We start from the raw sequence: 20,000 nt of genomic DNA, 5'->3' as shown, positions 1-20,000 counted from the left end.
GACCCTTCCTTTATGGTCCCCAGATGTGACCCTTCCTTTATGGTCTCTAGATGTGACCCTTCCTTTAAGGTCCTCAGATGTGACCCTTCCTTTAAGGTCCCCAGATGTGACCCTTCCTTTAAGGTCCCCAGATGTGACCCTTCCTTTAAGGTCCTCAGATGTGACCCTTCCTTTATGGTCCCCAGATGTGACCCTTCCTTTAAGGTCCCCAGATGTGACCCTTCCTTTAAGGTCCCCAGATGTGACCCTTCCTTTATGGTCCCCAGATGTGACCCTTCCTTTAAGGTCCCCAGATGTGACCCTTACTTTAAGGTCCCCAGATGTGACCCTTCCTTTAAGGTCCCCAGATGTGACCCTTCCTTTAAGGTCCCCAGATGTGACCCTTCCTTTATGGTCCCCAGATGTGACCCTTCCTTTAAGGTCCCCAGATGTGACCCTTCCTTTAAGGTCCCCAGATGTGACCCTTCCTTTAAGGTCCCCAGATGTGACCCTTCCTTTATGGTCCCCAGATGTGACCCTTCCTTTAAGGTCCTCAGATGTGACCCTTCCTTTAAGGTCCCCAGATGTGACCCTTCCTTTAAGGTCTCTAGATGTGACCCTTCCTTTAAGGTCTCTAGATGTGACCCTTCCTTTATGGTCCCCAGATGTGACCCTTCCTTTATGGTCCCCAGATGTGACCCTTCCTTTAAGGTCCCCAGATGTGACCCTTCCTTTAAGGTCCCCAGATGTGACCCTTCCTTTAAGGTCCCCAGATGTGTCCCTTCCTTTATGGCCTCCAGATGTGACCCTTCCTTTAAGGTCCCCAGATGTGACCCTTCCTTTATGGTCCCCAGATGTGACCCTTCCTTTAAGGTCCCCAGATGTGACCCTTCCTTTAAGGTCCCCAGATGTGACCCTTCCTTTAAGGTCTCTAGATGTGACCCTTCCTTTAAGGTCTCTAGATGTGACCCTTCCTTTATGGTCCCCAGATGTGACCCTTCCTTTATGGTCCCCAGATGTGACCCTTCCTTTAAGGTCCCCAGATGTGACCCTTCATTTATGGTCCCCAGATGTGACCCTTCCTTTATGGTCTCTAGATGTGACCCTTCCTTTAAGGTCCCCAGATGTGACCCTTCCTTTAAGGTCCCCAGATGTGACCCTTCCTTTAAGGTCTCTAGATGTGACCCTTCCTTTAAGGTCTCCAGATGTGACCCTTCCTTTAAGGTCCCCACATGTGACCCTTCCTTTAAGGTCCCCAGATGTGACCCTTCCTTTAAGGTCTCTAGATGTGAACCTGAACACAATGGAAATAAGATGCTTGGCTTGTTTGTGATTTAATCATTGATGATTGTAACTATCTTAAATCCTTCATTCATTCTGGGGTCCATACTCTCTTCCCATTTGCCCACAGAGCTGGGGTCTCCATATATGGGGTCTTTAGTTGGATTCTCAGCTGTTCACTTATATCTAACAAACAGTTTGTGGAAATATGTTTGTACCTTTAATAATGAGCAGTCAGGCTGTAAGTTTTCACCTGCCTGTTCTCTGTAGGATCATCTGACTCTTATATAACACCTTCTCTCTCTGGTGACAGACACAGTGGCTCACTCAGGTCTGATACTGCTAACATATTCTGGGCTTTGTTTTTCTCTCTTGTGAGAAAAACTGATTAGAGAGCAAAGTTTCGCTGACCTGTGGTGCTTCAACTTCTCAGTGACCACAGAGATGTGGAAATGTTGTCCAGGGTGTGTCTGTGCAGCGTGCAGTGCAGAGATGATTACCTGAGTCACCACACGGTGATGTCATCAAAGGAGGGAATAAAAAGCTGAGTCTGAGCTTTTAAGGAAAAGCATTTAACATATTTCCTTCTACTGTTTCCCTCAAATTCCTTTAAGGGCTGAAACCTGTTGAGACTCTACGCTGACCGTCAGTCATGTGGTGAAACATCAGCGTGATATACATGACGTTGGGTTTAATACTCAGATTAACTAAATGTAATGAACTCAGAACGTCTGTGCTTGTGTTTCATTCATGAATTAATAATGTGAACTATTCCCATACATGTGGAATTCATGTTTTCATAATGTGAAATATAACATGTGAATAGTTTCAACTCAATGCTTCCTCACTCTTCATCAGACAGTGGAGTTTGTTGAATGTGATTTTTTTATTCTTTTACATTTTACAATCATTTAAAATGTTAAAAAATGTTAACCACATACATTTTTCTTTTTTCCATGTATCCTATTTTATCACATTTATTAGATATTTTAATTACATTTACATAATTTTGTACACTTTTTGTGTAATTTAAAATGTGAGTTACACGTAATAATAATAATTTGTGCTTTTATGTCAGTGGTTAAATCAGATTCAGGTGAAATGTTATCATAACTATAAATGATTGTTATCCAATAATGAATATGGACAGTGAGAAATGTTATTCATGTTGTAGTCTCACCTGAAGTTGATAATAATACTTTAATATGTTTGTTTTTCTAATATTATGAGATAATATTTAGACCTGTTCTTTGTCAACTTGTTCTTTAAATGGTTTTATATTTATAATAGTTATTAAATCAGTTCAGAGTGAACAGAAAGCGTCTCACATGTTTGTCTTGTGTCTTTTAATCTTCTCCGTCCTCTCTGTCCGTCTCCTTCCCTCTGTCTCCTCCAGCTGTTTCTACGTGTTGAGTTGACCTCCACCCTGATGATCTACAGCCTCGTCCTCCTCCACTCGCTCTGACTTCTCCTCCTCCACCTCCAGTCCTGACCTCTGACCTCTGACCTCTGACCCGACTCTTCCTTCCACAACAAAATGGATCTGAAACATTTTGGAGGTGATATCTGCTGCATCCCTGACACTTAAACACCCCCCCCCCTCCTCCTCCTCCTCTCTGTCAGTCTAACTCTGGCTGGTCAGGAACGTTTCCTCCTAGCCGCCGGCTAGTCTGAACCCTCAGCCACTTCCTGTCCCATCCTCCTGTGGAGTGAGCGCGTCCACCATGTCGGAGGGTCTGCTGCAGGTTGAGATCCCGGACTTCGGCAGCAGCGTGCTGGGCAGCCTGAACGAGCAGCGCCTGCAGGGACACTACTGTGACGTCTCCATCCTGGTGCAGGGTCAGGCCTTCAAGGCGCACAGGGCCGTCCTCGCCGCCTCCTCACTCTACTTCAGAGACCTGTTCAGCTCTGCGGCCGAGTCCTCTTCCTCTTCCTCCTCCTCTTCCTCCTCCCAGGCAGTGTTCGAGCTGCCGTCCTCGGTGACGCCGACGTGTTTCCAGCAGATTCTGTCGTTCTGCTACACGGGACGTCTCAGCATGGCTGCCAGCGAGCAGCTGGTCCTCATGTACACCGCTGGGTATCTGCAGATCCAGAACATCGTGGAGCGAGGCATGGAGCTGATGATGATGAAGGCCTCCTCCTCCTCCTCCCCTCTCTGCTGTGACTCACAGGTGGGTTTGGCTCTGCTCAGAGAGTTCTGTATAGACCAGGTTAGTCCAGCAGCTACAGAAAGAGTCAGTTCAGGTAGACGGAGTAGGAAGAGCAGCTGTAGAGCTCATTAGGAAAGACAAAGAGAAGGATCAGCAAAGTAAGAACAGCGTTTGACCTGAGACATAATTACTCTAAATAACTCTAATGTTAAGTTTTATTGTCCCAGTCCAGTTCAGCTGCTGCCTGGCTGCATCGTGACCTGTGGACAGACCCGGCCCTAACCAATGTGGCGCCCTAGGCGGGGGGGAGGGGGGGGGGGCGTCTTAGGAAAGTAACGTGTCATCACTATTATTATTATTATTATTATTAGTATTCCTATTTAACAGGCTTTGCTATGCAGTTAACCCTTAAACAGGCAGGAGGGAAAATTAGATGTAAAAAATCCTTACTAGTTATATCATTTGCACCTAAAGTAAGGAAGGACGAAGGAAGGAAGGAAGGAAGGAAGAAGGAAGGAAAGGAGGGAAGAAGGAAGGAAAGGAGGGGAGGAAGAAGGAAGGAAAGGAAGGAGAGAGAAAGGAAGGAAGGTAGGAAGGAAGGAAGGTAGGAAGAAGGAAGGAAAGGAGGGAGGACGGAAAGGAAAGAAGGAAGGAAAGGAGGAAAAAAGGAAGGAAAGGAGGGAGGACGGAAAGGAAGGAAGGGAAGGAAAGGAGGAAAAAAGGAAGGAAAGGAGGGAGGAAGGGAAGGAAGGGAGGAATAAGGAAGGAAAAGAGGGAGGAAGGAAGGAAGGGAGGGAGGAAGGGAAGGATAGAAGAAAGGAAGGAAGTAAGGGAGGAAAGAAGGAACAGTCAAAACAGAAGGGGTGAATTTGACCCGGGAGGACGACAGGAAGTTAAAGAGTGTGTATCTCCTGGTGCACGTTGTCTGTTTAAGGGTTAAATGAATGTGGGCTTATTATCTTCATATTAAGACATGATACCAAGTAGGGTCAGGGAGGAAGGAAAGGAGGAAAGGAAAGGAGGGAGGAAAGGAAGGAATGGAGGGAGGGAGGAGGGAAGGAAGAAGGAAGGAAGGAAGAAGAAAGGGGGATGGAGGAAGGAAAGAAGGAAGGGAGGAGAGAAGGAGGGAGGGAGGAAAGAAGGAAGGAAGGAAGAAAGAGAGAAGGAGGGAGGGAGGAAGGGAAGGAAGAAGGAAGGAAGGAAGGAAGAAGAAAGGGGGATGGAGGAAGGAAAGAAGGAAGGGAGGAGAGAAGGAGGGAGGGAGGAAGAACAGATGGAAGTAAGGAAAGGAAGGAAGGAAGGACGGAGGAAGGAAAGAAGGAAGGAAGGAAGGAAGGAAGGAAGAAGAAAGGGGGATGGAGTAAGGAAAGGAAGGAAGGACGGACGGAGGAAGGAAAGAAGGAAGGGAGGAGAGAAGGAGGGAGGATGGACGGCGCCCTTAGCATTTGCCTATACTGCCTATGCCACGGGCCGGCTCTGCCTGTGGACACGATGCAGCAATCAGTGATTTCACAGCATCTATTCGTCTGTTTTCAAAGATAAAGGATAGGAAGAAGAAAGGGGGATAAAGGAAGGAAAGAAGGAAGGGAAGGAAGAAGGAAGGAAGGAAGGAAGAAGAAAGGGGGATGGAGTAAGGAAAGGAAGGAAGGACGGAGGAAGGAAAGAAGGAAGGAAGAAAGAGAGAGGAGGGAGGGAGGATGGGAAGGAAGATGGAAGGAAGGAAGGAAGGAAGAAGAAAGGGGGATGGAGGAAGGAAAGAAGGAGGGAGGGAGGAAGAACAGATGGAAGTAAGGAAAGGAAAGAAGGAAGGACGGAGGAAGGAAAGAAGGAGGGAGGGAGGAAAGGAAGGAAGGAAGGAAGGAATGAAGGAGGGAGTAAGGAAAGGAAGGAAGGACGGAGGAAAGAAGGAAGGAAGGAAGGAAAGGAGGGAAGAAGGAAGGAAAGGAGGGAAGAAGGAAGGACGGAGGAAAGAAGGAAGGAAGGAAGGAAGAAGAAAGGGGGATGGAGGAAGGAAAGACAAAGTATTTGCTCTTACCTTTGTGATTATTTCTCAAGGCTGTGATTTCTAATGAAGTGAGATTTCATGATGAGGTTAATGGACGAGTCTCAATAAGCTTACAGATAAAGTTCTGACTCTGAAGATGTTTCAGTTATCAGCCCTCAGCATCTCTTTAGCTCTGCAGTTTAACCCTTTATAGGACACTCATTGAAAGGAAGGGAGGGAGGGAGGAAGGAAGGAAGGAAGGAAGGAAGGAATGAAGGAGGGAGTAAGGAAAGGAAGGAAGGACGGAGGAAAGGAAGGAAGGAAGGAAGGAATGAAGGAGGGAGTAAGGAAAGGAAGGAAGGACGGAGGAAAGGAAGGAAGGAAGGAAGGAATGAAGGAGGGAGTAAGGAAAGGAAGGAAGGACGGAGGAAAGAAGGAAGGAAGGAAGAAAGAGAGAAGGAGGGAGGGAGGAAGGGAAGAAGGAAGGGAGGAGAGAAGGAGGGAGGGAGGAAGAAGAGATGGAAGTAAGGAAAGGAAGGAAGGAAGGACGGAGGAAGGAAAGAAGTAACTTTATTTTAACTCTTTGATGGATTACAGACGACCTCGGCAGACGAGCTCGGGGGCTTCGACGCCTCGATGGTCCAGCAGCACCTCTGTCCTTCCTTCCTTCCTCCCTCCCTCTTTCCTTCCTTCCTTCCTCCCTCCCCTCTGTCCTTCTTGTCTTCTTTTCTTTCCTTCCTTCCTTCCTTCCCTCTGTAATTTCCTCCCTCCCTTCCTTCTCTCTGTCCTTTTTGTCTTCCTTTCCTTCCTCCCTCCCTTCCTTCTCTCTGTCCTTCTTGTCTTCTTTTCTTTCCTTCCTTCCTTCCTTCCTTCCTTCCTCCTTTCCTTCCTTCCTTCCTCCCTCCCTTCCTTCCCTCTGTGTTAACTTTATTTTAACACTTTGATGGATTACAGACGACCTCAGCAGATGAGCTCGGGGGCTTCGACGCCTCGATGGTCCAGCAGCAGCAGCAGCAGCAGCACAGCGCCCCCCAGCTGCAGGAGGCCAGTCCAGACCAGCCGTCCCTGAGCCCCGAGGAGCTGCTGCTGGCCGTCAGCAGGATCAAACAGGAGCGAGCAGACACGCCTCCTGCTGAGGAGAACGGAGGAGGAGAGGAGGCCAGGTGAACACATGCAGTTCAGTGTTTTATCACCAAATGCACCGTGGGTAACTCTGAGGCCTGAAACACGGGAAGAAGGAAGGAAAGGAGGAAGGAAGGGAAGCAAGGGAGGAAGAAGGAAGGAAAGGAAGGAGGGAGGAAGAAGGAAGGAAAGGAGGGAGGAAGGGAGAAGGAAGGAAAGGAGGAAGGACGGGAAGCAAGGGAGGAAGAAGGAAGGAAAGGAAGGAGGGAGGAAGGAAGGAAAGGAAAGAGGGAAGAAGGGAGGGAAGGAAGGGAAGAAAAGAGGGAAGAAGGAAAGAAAGGAGGAAGGAAGGGAAGCAAGGGAGGAAGAAGGAAGGAAAGAAAAGAGGGAAGAAGGAAGGAAAGGAGGAAGGAAGGGAGGGAAGGGAAGGAAGGGAGAAAGGAAGGAAGGAAGGAAGGAAAGAAGGAAGGAAGGATATTTTGGGATATTTACAGAACACGCCTCCTACTGAGGAGAACGGAGGAGGAGAGGAGGCCAGGTGAAGACATGCAGTTCAGTGTTTTATCACCAAATGCATTGTGGGTAACTCTGAGGCCTAAAGAACGGGTTTATATCAGGCGGGGAGTTCCTGTCCTCTGAAAAGAAGCCAACCAGGAAGTAATTTAGAGCTGCCTTCTATCAAAAGGCCACCAGGGGGCGACCGTCTCTATACAAGTCAATGGAGAATTCACCAACTTCTCACTTGATTTCTAACCTCAGTAAACGTTTTCAAAATGTGTTTATGGTCTCAATCGCTAGTTTAAAGCCTTCTTCAATGCAGTATGATGTTCATTTGGGACATTTTGGCCTCCCTGATTTTATATGTGACGATAAAGCAGGGTATGCATTAGGGGGCGGGGCTACGTCCTGATTGACAGGTTGATTGACCAATGTCCTCGAGATCCAGCCCTCGCAACCATAGCAACCTCCCCGCTCCGCCCATGGCCCCGCCTCATGCCCATATAAGTAGAATCCGTGTTCTTATTTTTCCCAGCATGCACCTGAAATTTTCAAGATGGCGCTGCCCAGATTAGAAACTATTGGCTTCCGAGCAGCAGTCCACAAACCAATGGGTGACGTCACGGATGTTACGTCTGTTTCTTTTATACAGTCTATGGTTGGCACCCAGCGTGGTAGCTCCTGCCATCAGTGTATGAATGTGTGTGAAAGGGTGAATGAGATGTGATGTAAAGCGGTTTGAGTGGTCACACAGACTAGAAAGGTGCTTTATAAGTACAGAACATTTACCATTTACAAAACTGTTATCACCACATGTACTACTCATCATGTCCCTTCTTCTTTTGTTATTACGTATTTTGTCATCCACCCGATATTCACATCAACAGGACCACCTCCCTTTTCTGCACACTTCATTTGAGATTAATTTCAAGTATAAACCAAACTTCAGATGTTTTCTCTGGTCTCATGAACCAATTCTGCATCTAAGTAAGCTGCTATACTTCCTCGTCCCCTCCCTGTCTCCTCCTTGCCTCCTTGCCTCCCACCAGCCCGTCTTGTCCTGGAAAGGAGGGAGGGAAGAAGGAAGGAAAGGAGGGAGGGAGGAGGGAGGGAGGAAGGAAGGAGGGAGGAAAGAAAGAGAGAAGGAGGGAAGGGAGGGAAGGAAACGAGGAAGGAAGGAAAGGAGGGAGGGAGGGAGGAAGGAAAGGAGGAAGGAAGGATGGAAGGAAAGGATGGAGGAAGGAAGAAGGAAGGAGGGATGAAGGAAAGGAGGGAGGAAAGGAAGGAACGGAGGGAGGGAGGAAAGAAAGAGAGAAGGAGGGAAGGAAGGGAGGAGGAGAGAGGGAGGAAGGAAAGGAGGGAAGGAAGAAGGAAGGAAAGGAGGGAGGGAGGAGGGAGGAAGGAGGGAGGAAGGAGGGAAGGAAGAAGGAAGGAAAGGAGGGAGGGAGGAGGGAGGGAGGAAAGAAAGAGAGAAGGAAAGGAGGGGGGAAGGAAGGAAAGGAGGGAGGAAGGAGGGAAGGAAGAAGGAAGGAAAGGAGGGAGGAAGGAAGGAGGGAGGAAAGAAAGAGAGAAGGAAAGGAGCGGGGAAGGAAGGAAAGGAGGGAGGAAGGAGGGAAGGAAGAAGGAAGGAAAGGAGGGAGGGAGGAAGGAAGGAGGAAGGAAAGAAAGAGAGAAGGAAAGGAGGGGGGAAGGAAGAAGGAAAGGAGGGATGCCCGTCTCCTCCTGGCCTGACTCGTCCTTGTTGTTGTGTCCTCAGAGTGGACATGTCGGGGGAGCTCCAGACCTCCAGAGGAAGTGCTCTGTGTTACCTGAGTGCAGGCGGAGGTCTGGTTCCAGGGCTGCAGTCCTACCTGTTGGCAGGCGGGGGGCGCTCTAGTCCAGGAGGGTCCAGCCTCCCCACAGACTCTCCTCCGTCCCACCCCGCCACCGAGGAGGAGCTGGAGGAGGATTACTATGGCAACGCCGTCCACCCGGGACTATACCAACATATCTACGGACACCCTGGTAACCACTACAGTAAGTTATAAGAGGAAGGAAGGAGGGAAGGAAAGGAGGGAGGAAAGGAGGGAGGAAGGAGGGAAGGAAAGGAGGGAGGGAGGAAGGAAAGAGAGAAGTAACCACTACAGTAAGTTATAAGAGGAAGGAAGGAGGGAAGGAAAGGAGGGAGGAAAGAAAGTGAGAAGTAACCACTACAGTAAGTTATAAGAGGAAGGAAGGAGGGAAGGAAAGGAGGGAGGAAGGAGGGAAGGAAAGGAGGGAGGAAGGAAAGAGAGAAGTAACCACTACAGTAAGTTATAAGAGGAAGGAAGGAGGGAAGGAAAGGAGGGAGGAAGGAGGGAAGGAAAGGAGGGAGGAAGGAAAGAGAGAAGTAACCACTACAGTAAGTTATAAGAGGAAGGAAGGAGGGAAGGAAAGGAAGGAGGAAGGAAAGAAAGAGAGAAGTAACCACTACAGTAAGTTATAAGAGGAAGGAAGGAGGGAAGGAAAGGAGGGAGGAAAGGAAGAAGGAAGGAGGGAGAAAGGAGGGAGGGAGGGAGGAAGGAAAGGAGGAAGGAAGGAGGGAAGGAAAGGAGGGAGGGAGGAAAGAAAGAGAGAAGGAGGGAAGGAAGGAAAGGAGGGAGGAAGGAAAGAGAGAAGTAACCACTACAGTAAGTTATAAGAGGAAGGAAGGAGGGAAGGAGGGAGGAAAGGAGGGAAGGAAAGGAGGGAGGAAGGAAAGAGAGAAGTAACCACTACAGTAAGTTATAAAAGGAAGGAAGGAGGGAAGGAAAGGAGGGAGGAAGGAGGGAAGGAAGAAGGAAGGAAAGGAGGGAGGGAGGAAAGGTACGACCGCTAAGAACTACAGAGTGGTGACCAGTTAACATTAATATGTCCACTAACTCAGACAGACTGGTGATAGTTTGAGCCTCCAGAAGTATTAACCCTCCTGTTCTCCTTGAGTCAAGGATAGATAGATAGATAGATGGATGGATGGATGGATGGATGGATGGATGGATGGATGGATGGATGGATGGATGGATGGATGGATGGATGGATGGATGGATAGATAGATAGATAGATAGATAGATAGATAGATAGATAAATAGATAGATAGATAGATAGATAGATAGATAGATAGATAGATAGATAGATAGATAGATAGATAGATAGATAGATAGATAGATAGATAGATAGATAGATAGATAGATAGATAGATAGATAGATAGATAGATAGATAGATAGATAGATAGATAGATAGATAGATAGATAGATAGATAGATAGATAGATAGATAGATGGATGGATGGATGGATGGATGGATGGATGGATAGTCAAGCCAAGTCAAGTTTCAAGTCTCTCGCAAACACTAAATCAAATTCAAATTCTATAAGCTGTAAAATCCTCTATATAAGACAGTATTGATGATTGTTTCACTAGAATCTACAGCAATGTGATGTGGAAAAAATAATTCAATTTCATAACTTTATTTTTCTTTAACAGGAGTTTTTTTAACAATGCTGTAAAATACAATAAAATAAATATATCAGGCAGGCAGCACCAAATGTACCGACCCAAGGGACTCCTGCTGGGCCACTGTCTTGAAATCAGAGAGTTTCTAACCCAGTATATACAGTAGTAGACGGGCTCAGTCACAGCCAGAGATCACTTCCTTCCTGTCAGCCTCAGTCACAGCCAGAGATCACTTCCTTCCTGTCAGCCTCAGTCACAGCCAGAGATCACTTCCTTCCTGTCAGCCTCAGTCACAGCCAGAGATCACTTCCTTCCTGTCAGCCTCAGTCACAGCCAGAGATCACTTCCTTCCTGTCAGCCTCAGTCACAGCCAGAGATCACTTCCTTCCTGTCAGCCTCAGTCACAGCCAGAGATCACTTCCTTCCTGTCAGCCTCAGTCACAGCCAGAGATCACTTCCTTCCCGTCAGCCTCAGTCACAGCCAGAGATCACTTCCTTCCTGTCAGCCTCAGTCACAGCCAGAGATCACTTCCTTCCTGTCAGCCTCAGTCACAGCCAGAGATCACTTCCTTCCTGTCAGCCTCAGTCACAGCCAGAGATCACTTCCTTCCTGTCAGCCTCAGTCACAGCCAGAGATCACTTCCTTCCTGTCAGCCTCAGTCACAGCCAGAGATCACTTCCTTCCCGTCAGCCTCAGTCACAGCCAAAGATCACTTCCTTCCTGTCAGCCTCAGTCACAGCCAGAGATCACTTCCTTCCCGTCAGCCTCAGTCACAGCCAAAGATCACTTCCTTCCTGTCAGCCTCAGTCACAGCCAGAGATCACTTCCTTCCCGTCAGCCTCAGTCACAGCCAAAGATCACTTCCTTCCTGTCAGCCTCAGTCACAGCCAGAGATCACTTCCTTCCTGTCAGCCTCAGTCACAGCCAGAGATCACTTCCCAAACAGAGAAGACGAATGACGGATAATAAATAATGAGAATATAAATGATAACATGAAAATAAATAATGGTCATTTGCGAGTCTCCAGCCTCGAGTCCGAGTCGAGTCTGAAGTCTTTTGAGGTCGAGGTCGAGTCTGAAGTCAATGTGTTTAGTTTAGTTTATTTGGATCCCCATTAGCTGTTACTCAGGCAACAGCTACTCTTCCTGGGGTCCATATTAAAATAAATACAACCAATTACAATATAACATAAATGCATACCTAAAAAGAGTGACCCCCCCCCACCCCCTTTAAAACAGTGACTTCAAACTTCGTACAATTCCATTAAAACCAGCTTACATAATTGGTATCAAAACACACAAATGATTGAGACAACACTATAAACAACAAACAATCAAACAAGAAACAAAAAACAATGAAAACAAACAAACAAACAAACAAACAACAACCAAGCAATGATACATTAAATATACTCCACCCAAGAATAACCTTTTTATATGTTTTTTAAAACGTTCTTTATTTGCAGTTTGAATAATATAGTCTGGTAATTTATTCCATTGAAAACTGGCTCTATACAGAACAGTTTTTTTCATTGCATTTGTTCTAGGTTTAGGAATTACAACATGACCCCTCCTCACTTGTCTTGTCTCATGGTCATGTCTGTTCCCAGAAAACGTTATTCTTGAGTATCGGCAGGTTGGTTGTTTAAAAACACATATATACCACAATAATGTTAAAAGACTCCGCCTTAATCTATCTTCCACCTTCAACCAGGCAAGATCAGCGTGCATTTGTTCTGTACTTTTTCTTATTGTGTAGTCCGACTTAAGTCTTTAGAGGCAGCATCTAGTGGACATTAAAGGAACTGCAGCCAAAGACTCTTGACATCTTTAATATTATTTTTATATTGTTGTCTGCAGGTTTTGCTAACACCCTTACTTCCTTCTTTCCTTCCTCCGTCCTTCCTTCCTTCCTTTCCTTACTTCCATCTGTTCTTCCTCCCTCCCTCCTTCTCTCCTCCCTTCCTTCTTTCCTTCCTCCATCCTTCCTTCCTTCCTTTCCTTATTTCCATCTGTTCTTCCTCCCTCCCTCCTTCTCTCCTCCCTTCCTTCTTTCCTTCCTCCGTCCTTCCTTCCTTCCTTTCCTTACTTCCATCTGTTCTTCCTCCCTCCCTCCTTCTCTCCTCCATTCCTTCTTTCCTTCCTTCCTTTCCTCCCTCCCTCCTTCTCTCCTCCCGTCCTTCTTTCCTTCCTTCCTTTCCTCCCTCCCTCCCTCCCTCCCTTCTCTCTTTCCTTCCTCCGTCCTTCCTTCCTTCCTTTCCTTACTTCCATCTGTTCTTCCTCCCTCCCTCCTTCTCTCCTCCCTTCCTTCTTTCCTTCCTTCCTTTCCTCCCTCCCTCCTTCTCTCCTCCCTTCCTTCTTTCCTTTCTCCGTCCTTCCTTCCTTCCTTTCCTTACTTCCATCTGTCCATCCTCCCTCCCTCCTTCTCTCCTCCCTTCCTTCTTTCCTTCCTCCGTCCTTCCTTCCTTCCTTTCCTTACTTCCATCTGTTCTTCCTCCCTCCCTCCTTCTCTCCTCCCTTCCTTCTTTCCTTCCTTCCTTTCCTCCCTCCCTCCCTCCCTTCTCTCTTTCTTTCCTCCGTCCTTCCTTCCTTCCTTTCCTTACTTCCATCTGTCCATCCTCCCTCCCTCCTTCTCTCCTCCCTTCCTTCTTTCCTTCCTCCGTCCTTCCTTCCTTCCTTTCCTTACTTCCATCTGTTCTTCCTCCCTCCCTCCTTCTCTCCTCCCTTCCTTCTGTCCTTCCTTCCTTTCCTCCCTCCCTCCCTCCCTTCTCTCTTTCCTTCCTCCGTCCTTCCTGCCTTCCTTCCTTCCTTTCCTTACTTCCATCTGTTCTTCCTCCCTCCCTCCCTCTCTCCTCCCTTCCTTCTTTCCTTCCTTCCTTTCCTCCCTCCCTCCCTCCCTTCTCTCTTTCTTTCCTCCTCCCTACCTTCCTTCCTCCCTTCCTCCCTCCCTCCCTCCTCCCTTCCTTCTTTCCGTCCTTCCTTCCTTCCTTTCCTTACTTCCATCTGTTCTTCCTCCCTCCCTCCTTCTCTCCTCCCTTCCTTCTTTCCTTCCTCCCCCCCCCTTTCTTCTTCCTTTCCTTCCTTCCATCTGTTCTTCCTCCCTCCCTCCTTCTCTCCTCCCTTCCTTTCCTCCCTCCCTCCTTCTCTCCTCCCTTCCTTCTTTCCTTCCTCTGTCCTTCCTTCCTTCCTTTCCTTACTTCCATCTGTTCTTCCTCCCTCCCTCCTTCTCTCCTCCCTTCCTTCTTTCCTTCCTTCCTTTCCTCCCTCCCTCCTTCTCTCTTTCTTTCCTCCTCCCTACCTTCCTTCCTCCCTTCCTTCCTCCCTTCCTTTCAATGAGTGTCCTATAAAGGGTTAAAGCACCTGCAGGTTTTGCTAACACCCCCCCTTTTCTCTCTCTCTCTGTCATTGGTTTAGTCCAAGAGAAGATGGAGATGCTGCCCCTCCCATTGGCTAATGAACGTCGGCCCTGCGTGCTGGTTGGTCGAGACAACATGGCCCTACCCGCCAGCCTGATCAGTCAGATCGGGTATCGCTGTCACCCGTCCCTCTACACCGAGGGAGACCCGGGAGAGAAGGTGGAGCTGGTGGCAGGTAGGGTTCAGGTATCTGGTGGTGGTCTTGGAGCTAGTGGCAGGTAGGGTTCAGGTATCTGGTGGTGGTCTTGGAGCTGGTGGCAGGTAGGGTTCAGGTATCTGGTGGTGGTCTTGGAGCTAGTGGCAGGTAGGGTTCAGGTATCTGGTGGTCTTGGGGCTAGTGGCAGGTAGGGTTCAGGTATCTGGTGGTGGTCTTGGAGCTAGTGGCAGGTAGGGTTCAGGTATCTGGTGGTGGTCTTGGAGCTAGTGGCAGGTAGGGTTCAGGTATCTGGTGGTGGTCTTGGAGCTAGTGGCAGGTAGGGTTCAGGTATCTGGTGGTGGTCTTGGAGCTAGTGGCAGGTAGGGTTCAGGTATCTGGTGGTGGTCTTGGAGCTAGTGGCAGGTAGGGTTCAGGTATCTGGTGGTCTTGGAGCTAGTGGCAGGTAGGGTTCAGGTATCTGGTGGTGGTCTTGGAGCTAGTGGCAGGTAGGGTTCAGGTATCTGGTGGTGGTCTTGGAGCTAGTGGCAGGTAGGGTTCAGGTATCTGGTGGTCTTGGAGCTAGTGGCAGGTAGGGTTCAGGTATCTGGTGGTCTTGGAGCTAGTGGCAGTTAGGGTTCAGGTATCTGGTGGTCTTGGAGCTAGTGGCAGGTAGGGTTCAGGTATCTGGTGGTCTTGGAGCTAGTGGCAGGTAGGGTTCAGGTATCTGGTGGTCTTGGAGCTGGTGGCAGGTAGGGTTCAGGTATCTGGTGGTCTTGGAGCTAGTGGCAGGTAGGGTTCAGGTATCTGGTGGTCTTGGAGCTAGTGGCAGGTAGGGTTCAGGTATCTGGTGGTGGTCTTGGAGCTAGTGGCAGGTAGGGTTCAGGTATCTGGTGGTCTTGGAGCTAGTGGCAGGTAGGGTTCAGGTATCTGGTGGTGGTCTTGGAGCTAGTGGCAGGTAGGGTTCAGGTATCTGGTGGTGGTCTTGGAGCTAGTGGCAGGTAGGGTTCAGGTATCTGGTGGTCTTGGAGCTAGTGGCAGGTAGGGTTCAGGTATCTGGTGGTCTTGGAGCTAGTGGCAGTTAGGGTTCAGGTATCTGGTGGTCTTGGAGCTAGTGGCAGGTAGGGTTCAGGTATCTGGTGGTCTTGGAGCTAGTGGCAGGTAGGGTTCAGGTATCTGGTGGTCTTGGAGCTGGTGGCAGGTAGGGTTCAGGTATCTGGTGGTCTTGGAGCTAGTGGCAGGTAGGGTTCAGGTATCTGGTGGTCTTGGAGCTAGTGGCAGGTAGGGTTCAGGTATCTGGTGGTCTTGGAGCTAGTGGCAGGTAGGGTTCAGGTATCTGGTGGTGGTCTTGGAGCTAGTGGCAGGTAGGGTTCAGGTATCTGGTGGTCTTGGAGCTAGTGGCAGTTAGGGTTCAGGTGTCTGGTGGTGGTCTTGGAGCTGGTGGCAGGTAGGGTTCAGGTATCTGGTGGTCTTGGAGCTAGTGGCAGGTAGGGTTCAGGTATCTGGTGGTGGTCTTGGAGCTAGTGGCAGGTAGGGTTCAGGTATCTGGTGGTCTTGGAGCTAGTGGCAGGTAGGGTTCAGGTATCTGGTGGTGGTCTTGGAGCTAGTGGCAGGTAGGGTTCAGGTATCTGGTGGTCTTGGAGCTAGTGGCAGGTAGGGTTCAGGTATCTGGTGGTGGTCTTGGAGCTAGTGGCAGGTAGGGTTCAGGTATCTGGTGGTCTTGGAGCTAGTGGCAGGTAGGGTTCAGGTATCTGGTGGTGGTCTTGGAGCTAGTGGCAGGTAGGGTTCAGGTATCTGGTGGTCTTGGAGCTGGTGGCAGGTAGGGTTCAGGTATCTGGTGGTCTTGGAGCTAGTGGCAGGTAGGGTTCAGGTATCTGGTGGTCTTGGGGCTAGTGGCAGGTAGGGTTCAGGTATCTGGTGGTCTTGGAGCTAGTGGCAGGTAGGGTTCAGGTATCTGGTGGTCTTGGAGCTAGTGGCAGGTAGGGTTCAGGTATCTGGTGGTCTTGGAGCTAGTGGCAGGTAGGGTTCAGGTATCTGGTGGTCTTGGAGCTAGTGGCAGGTAGGGTTCAGGTATCTGGTGGTGGTCTTGGAGCTAGTGGCAGGTAGGGTTCAGGTATCTGGTGGTGGTCTTGGAGCTGGTGGCAGGTAGGGTTCAGGTATCTGGTGGTGGTCTTGGAGCTAGTGGCAGGTAGGGTTCAGGTATCTGGTGGTGGTCTTGGAGCTAGTGGCAGGTAGGGTTCAGGTATCTGGTGGTGGTCTTGGAGCTAGTGGCAGGTAGGGTTCAGGTATCTGGTGGTCTTGGAGCTAGTGGCAGGTAGGGTTCAGGTATCTGGTGGTCTTGGAGCTAGTGGCAGGTAGGGTTCAGGTATCTGGTGGTCTTGGAGCTGGTGGCAGGTAGGGTTCAGGTATCTGGTGGTCTTGGAGCTAGTGGCAGGTAGGGTTCAGGTATCTGGTGGTGGTCTTGGAGCTAGTGGCAGGTAGGGTTCAGGTATCTGGTGGTCTTGGAGCTAGTGGCAGGTAGGGTTCAGGTATCTGGTGGTCTTGGAGCTAGTGGCAGGTAGGGTTCAGGTATCTGGTGGTCTTGGAGCTGGTGGCAGGTAGGGTTCAGGTATCTGTTGGTCTTGGAGCTAGTGGCAGGTAGGGTTCAGGTATCTGGTGGTCTTGGAGCTAGTGGCAGGTAGGGTTCAGGTATCTGGTGGTCTTGGAGCTAGTGGCAGGTAGGGTTCAGGTATCTGGTGGTGGTCTTGGAGCTAGTGGCAGGTAGGGTTCAGGTATCTGGTGGTCTTGGAGCTAGTGGCAGGTAGGGTTCAGGTATCTGGTGGTCTTGGAGCTAGTGGCAGGTAGGGTTCAGGTATCTGGTGGTCTTGGAGCTAGTGGCAGGTAGGGTTCAGGTATCTGGTGGTCTTTTATTACTGCTTGGTTTACGTTGCAACCCTGAACCCACCAGGACCAGGATGAGGGTCTCTGAGGAACCAGGAGGGAACTGTGCAGGTAGCTGTATACTGAAGCTGATGAGAGGCCCATTGTGTCGTCCTCCCGGGTCAAATTGACCCCATCTCTCTTTTGACTGTTCCTTCTTTCCTTCCTTCTTCCCTCTTTCTTTGCTCCCTCCTTCTTCCATCCTTCCTTCCGTTCCTTCCCTTCCTCCCTTCCTTCTCTCCTAAATTCCCTCCTCTTTTCGTCATTCCTTCCTTCCTTCCTTCCTCCTTTCCCTACTCCTTTCCTTTCCTTCCTTCCTTCCTTCCTTCTCTCCTAAATTCCTTCCTCTTTTCCTCCTTACTCCTTTCCTTCCTTCCTCCTGTCCTTCCTTCCTTCTTTCCTAAATTCCTTCCTCTTTCCTTCCTTCTTTCCTGCCTTCCTTTCCTCCCTCATTCTCTACTCCTTTCCTTTGCTTCCTTCATTCCTTCCTCCTTTCCTCCCTCCTTCATTCCTTCCTTCCTTCCTTCCTTCCTTCCTCTTTTCCTGCTTACTCCTTTCCTTCCTTCCTTCTGTCCTTCCTTGACCTGAGGACAACAGGAGGGTTAACTGCCCCACTACACCTTCCAGATGGTAGATAAGGGGGCATGGCCGGTTCTGTAACTACATTTATTGAACAGCTTTAGTTACTTTTCAGATGCAGATTTGACTCAATGGAAAATATAACAAGCTTTTAAAGTCCAACACATAGTTAAAGATGAAACCAGTCAGCAGTGTGTAGTCGGCTCACATTTCAGATGTCTATGAGTTGTTAACAGCTCCACCAAATACTGATTCTTCCCTCTAAACTTCTCACATGCTTTCATTTCAATAAATGTTCAAATGATCCAATATTTCAGCAAAAATCAAAGATTAGAGAAAAAGTCCAAACACTGAAAACACATTTGTGTATCAGAACTTTGTTTTTTCTTCTTTCCCATTAATCATCTCAGCAGCCCTCACATTTATCTGCTGACCCTTTGGAGGGGCCCCACCCCTAGGTTGGGAACCACTGGACCAAACTAGCTAACTATATATAAAGTAGTATAAACTAGCTAACTGTATATAAAGTAGTGTAAACTAGCTAACTGTATATAAAGTAGTATAAACTAGCTAACTGTATATAAAGTAGTAAACTAGCTAACTGTATATAAAGTAGTATAAACTAGCTAACTGTATATAAAGTAGTGTAAACTAGCTAACTGTATATAAAGTAGTAAACTAGCTAACTGTATATAAAGTAGTATAAACTAGCTAACTGTATATAAAGTAGTGTAAACTAGCTAACTGTATATAAAGTAGTGTAAACTAGCTAACTGTATATAAAGTAGTGTAAACTAGCTAACTGTATATAAAGTAGTAAACTAGCTAACTGTATATAAAGTAGTATAAACTAGCTAACTGTATATAAAGTAGTATAAACTAGCTAACTGTATATAAAGTAGTGTAAACTAGCTAACTGTATATAAAGTAGTGTAAACTAGCTAACTGTATATAAAGTAGTAAACTAGCTAACTGTATATAAAGTAGTATAAATTAGCTAACTGTATATAAAGTAGTGTAAACTAGCTAACTGTATATAAAGTAGTGTAAACTAGCTAACTGTATATAAAGTAGTATAAACTAGCTAACTGTATATAAAGTAGTGTAAACTAGCTAACTGTATATAAAGTAGTATAAACTAGCTAACTGTATATAAAGTAGTGTAAACTAGCTAACTGTATATAAAGTAGTGTAAACTAGCTAACTGTATATAAAGTAGTATAAACTAGCTAACTGTATATAAAGTAGTATAAACTAGCTAACTGTATATAAAGTAGTATAAACTAAACTGTAATACTACATACTACATCACTATAATACTGCAGTACTTTTACTGTAATACTGCATACTACATCACTATAATACTGCAGTACTTTTACTGTAATACTGCATACTACATCACTATAATACTGCAGTACTTTTACTGTAATACTGCATACTACATCACTATAATACTGCAGTACTTTTACTGTAATACTGCATACTACATCACTATAATACTGCAGTACTTTTACTGTAATACTGCATACTACATCACTATAATACTGCAGTACTTTTACTGTAATACTGCATACTACATCACTATAATACTGCAGTACTTTTACTGTAATACTGTAATACTACATCACTATAATACTGCATACTACATCACTATAATACTGCAGTGCTTCTATATGTATGTGAACATGTGATGCTCCAGTAGGTGCAGCGGGACGTGCTGCAGACGCCTCCTGCTGTGAGCTTCGCCTGCAGACGTTCACTTCCTCGTCTCTTTTATACTTCCACAGATCTTTGAGTCGACCAGTCAGCGTGACTCTTACGTCTGGGTGATGGATTGTAGAGATTTGAAATGTGTTTGCATTAGCTCTGATGCTCTGATGTGAGCCTGTGCAGCCATTCACTGTTTCCCCTCAGAGACGTGACTGGCGGAAAGAAAGGAGGAACTGAGGGAGGAAGAAGGAAGGAAAGAAGGGAGGAAGAAGGAAGGGAAGAAGGAGAGGAAGAAGGAAGGGAAGAAGGAAGGGAAGAAGGAAAGGAAGGGAGGGAGGAAGACGCAAAGAAAGGAGGAACTGAGGCAGGAAGAAGGAAGGAAAGAAGGGAGGAAGAAGGAAGGGAAGAAGGAGAGGAAGAAGGAAGGGAAGAAGGAAGGGAAGAAGGAAGGGAAGAAGGAAAGAATGGAGGAAGGAAGACAGAAGTGACGATATGTGACGGCAGCATTTTATTTTGGAGGCTCAGATACAGCAGCAGCAGAAAGGTGGAAAGTAACGGTGCATTTTAAACATGTCTTCTGCTCTTCTTGCTCTTCTTTGCATTGCTATTGTGTTGTCATGGTGACGAGGCTCTTAGTAAAGTAATTAAACACAAAACTGTCTGGAAGCGAGAAGCAGACACACTAAAGCAGAGAATTAGAGAGAGAATTACACCAAACGGACAGAGTCAAAAAAAAGAAAAAAGGACCCAAGCCGACAGTTTTATTTAACGTTGTGTCTT

The 20,000-nt window shown here is 47.5% G+C and overlaps 1 protein-coding gene across 1 annotated transcript in view; it reads left to right on the top strand.

The window, feature by feature from the left end:
- The first annotated feature begins 2,984 nt into the window (after positions 1 to 2,984).
- Positions 2,985 to 20,000, top strand: part of LOC128364189 (nucleus accumbens-associated protein 2-like) — a 22,666-nt gene continuing 5,650 nt past the window's right edge. Inside the window, exons 1-4 of the mRNA XM_053324728.1 lie at positions 2,985 to 3,431; positions 6,349 to 6,557; positions 8,771 to 9,030; positions 13,878 to 14,054. Of these exons, the coding sequence (XP_053180703.1) occupies positions 2,985 to 3,431; positions 6,349 to 6,557; positions 8,771 to 9,030; positions 13,878 to 14,054 (1,093 nt within the window). The remainder of the gene's footprint in view (positions 3,432 to 6,348; positions 6,558 to 8,770; positions 9,031 to 13,877; positions 14,055 to 20,000) is intronic.

Source organism: Scomber japonicus, chromosome 9 (assembly GCF_027409825.1).
Source record: "Scomber japonicus isolate fScoJap1 chromosome 9, fScoJap1.pri, whole genome shotgun sequence".
Lineage (NCBI taxonomy): Eukaryota > Metazoa > Chordata > Actinopteri > Scombriformes > Scombridae > Scomber > Scomber japonicus.
The sequence above is the reverse complement of the archived record's forward strand: the minus strand, read 5'-3'. Positions and strand labels throughout refer to the sequence as shown.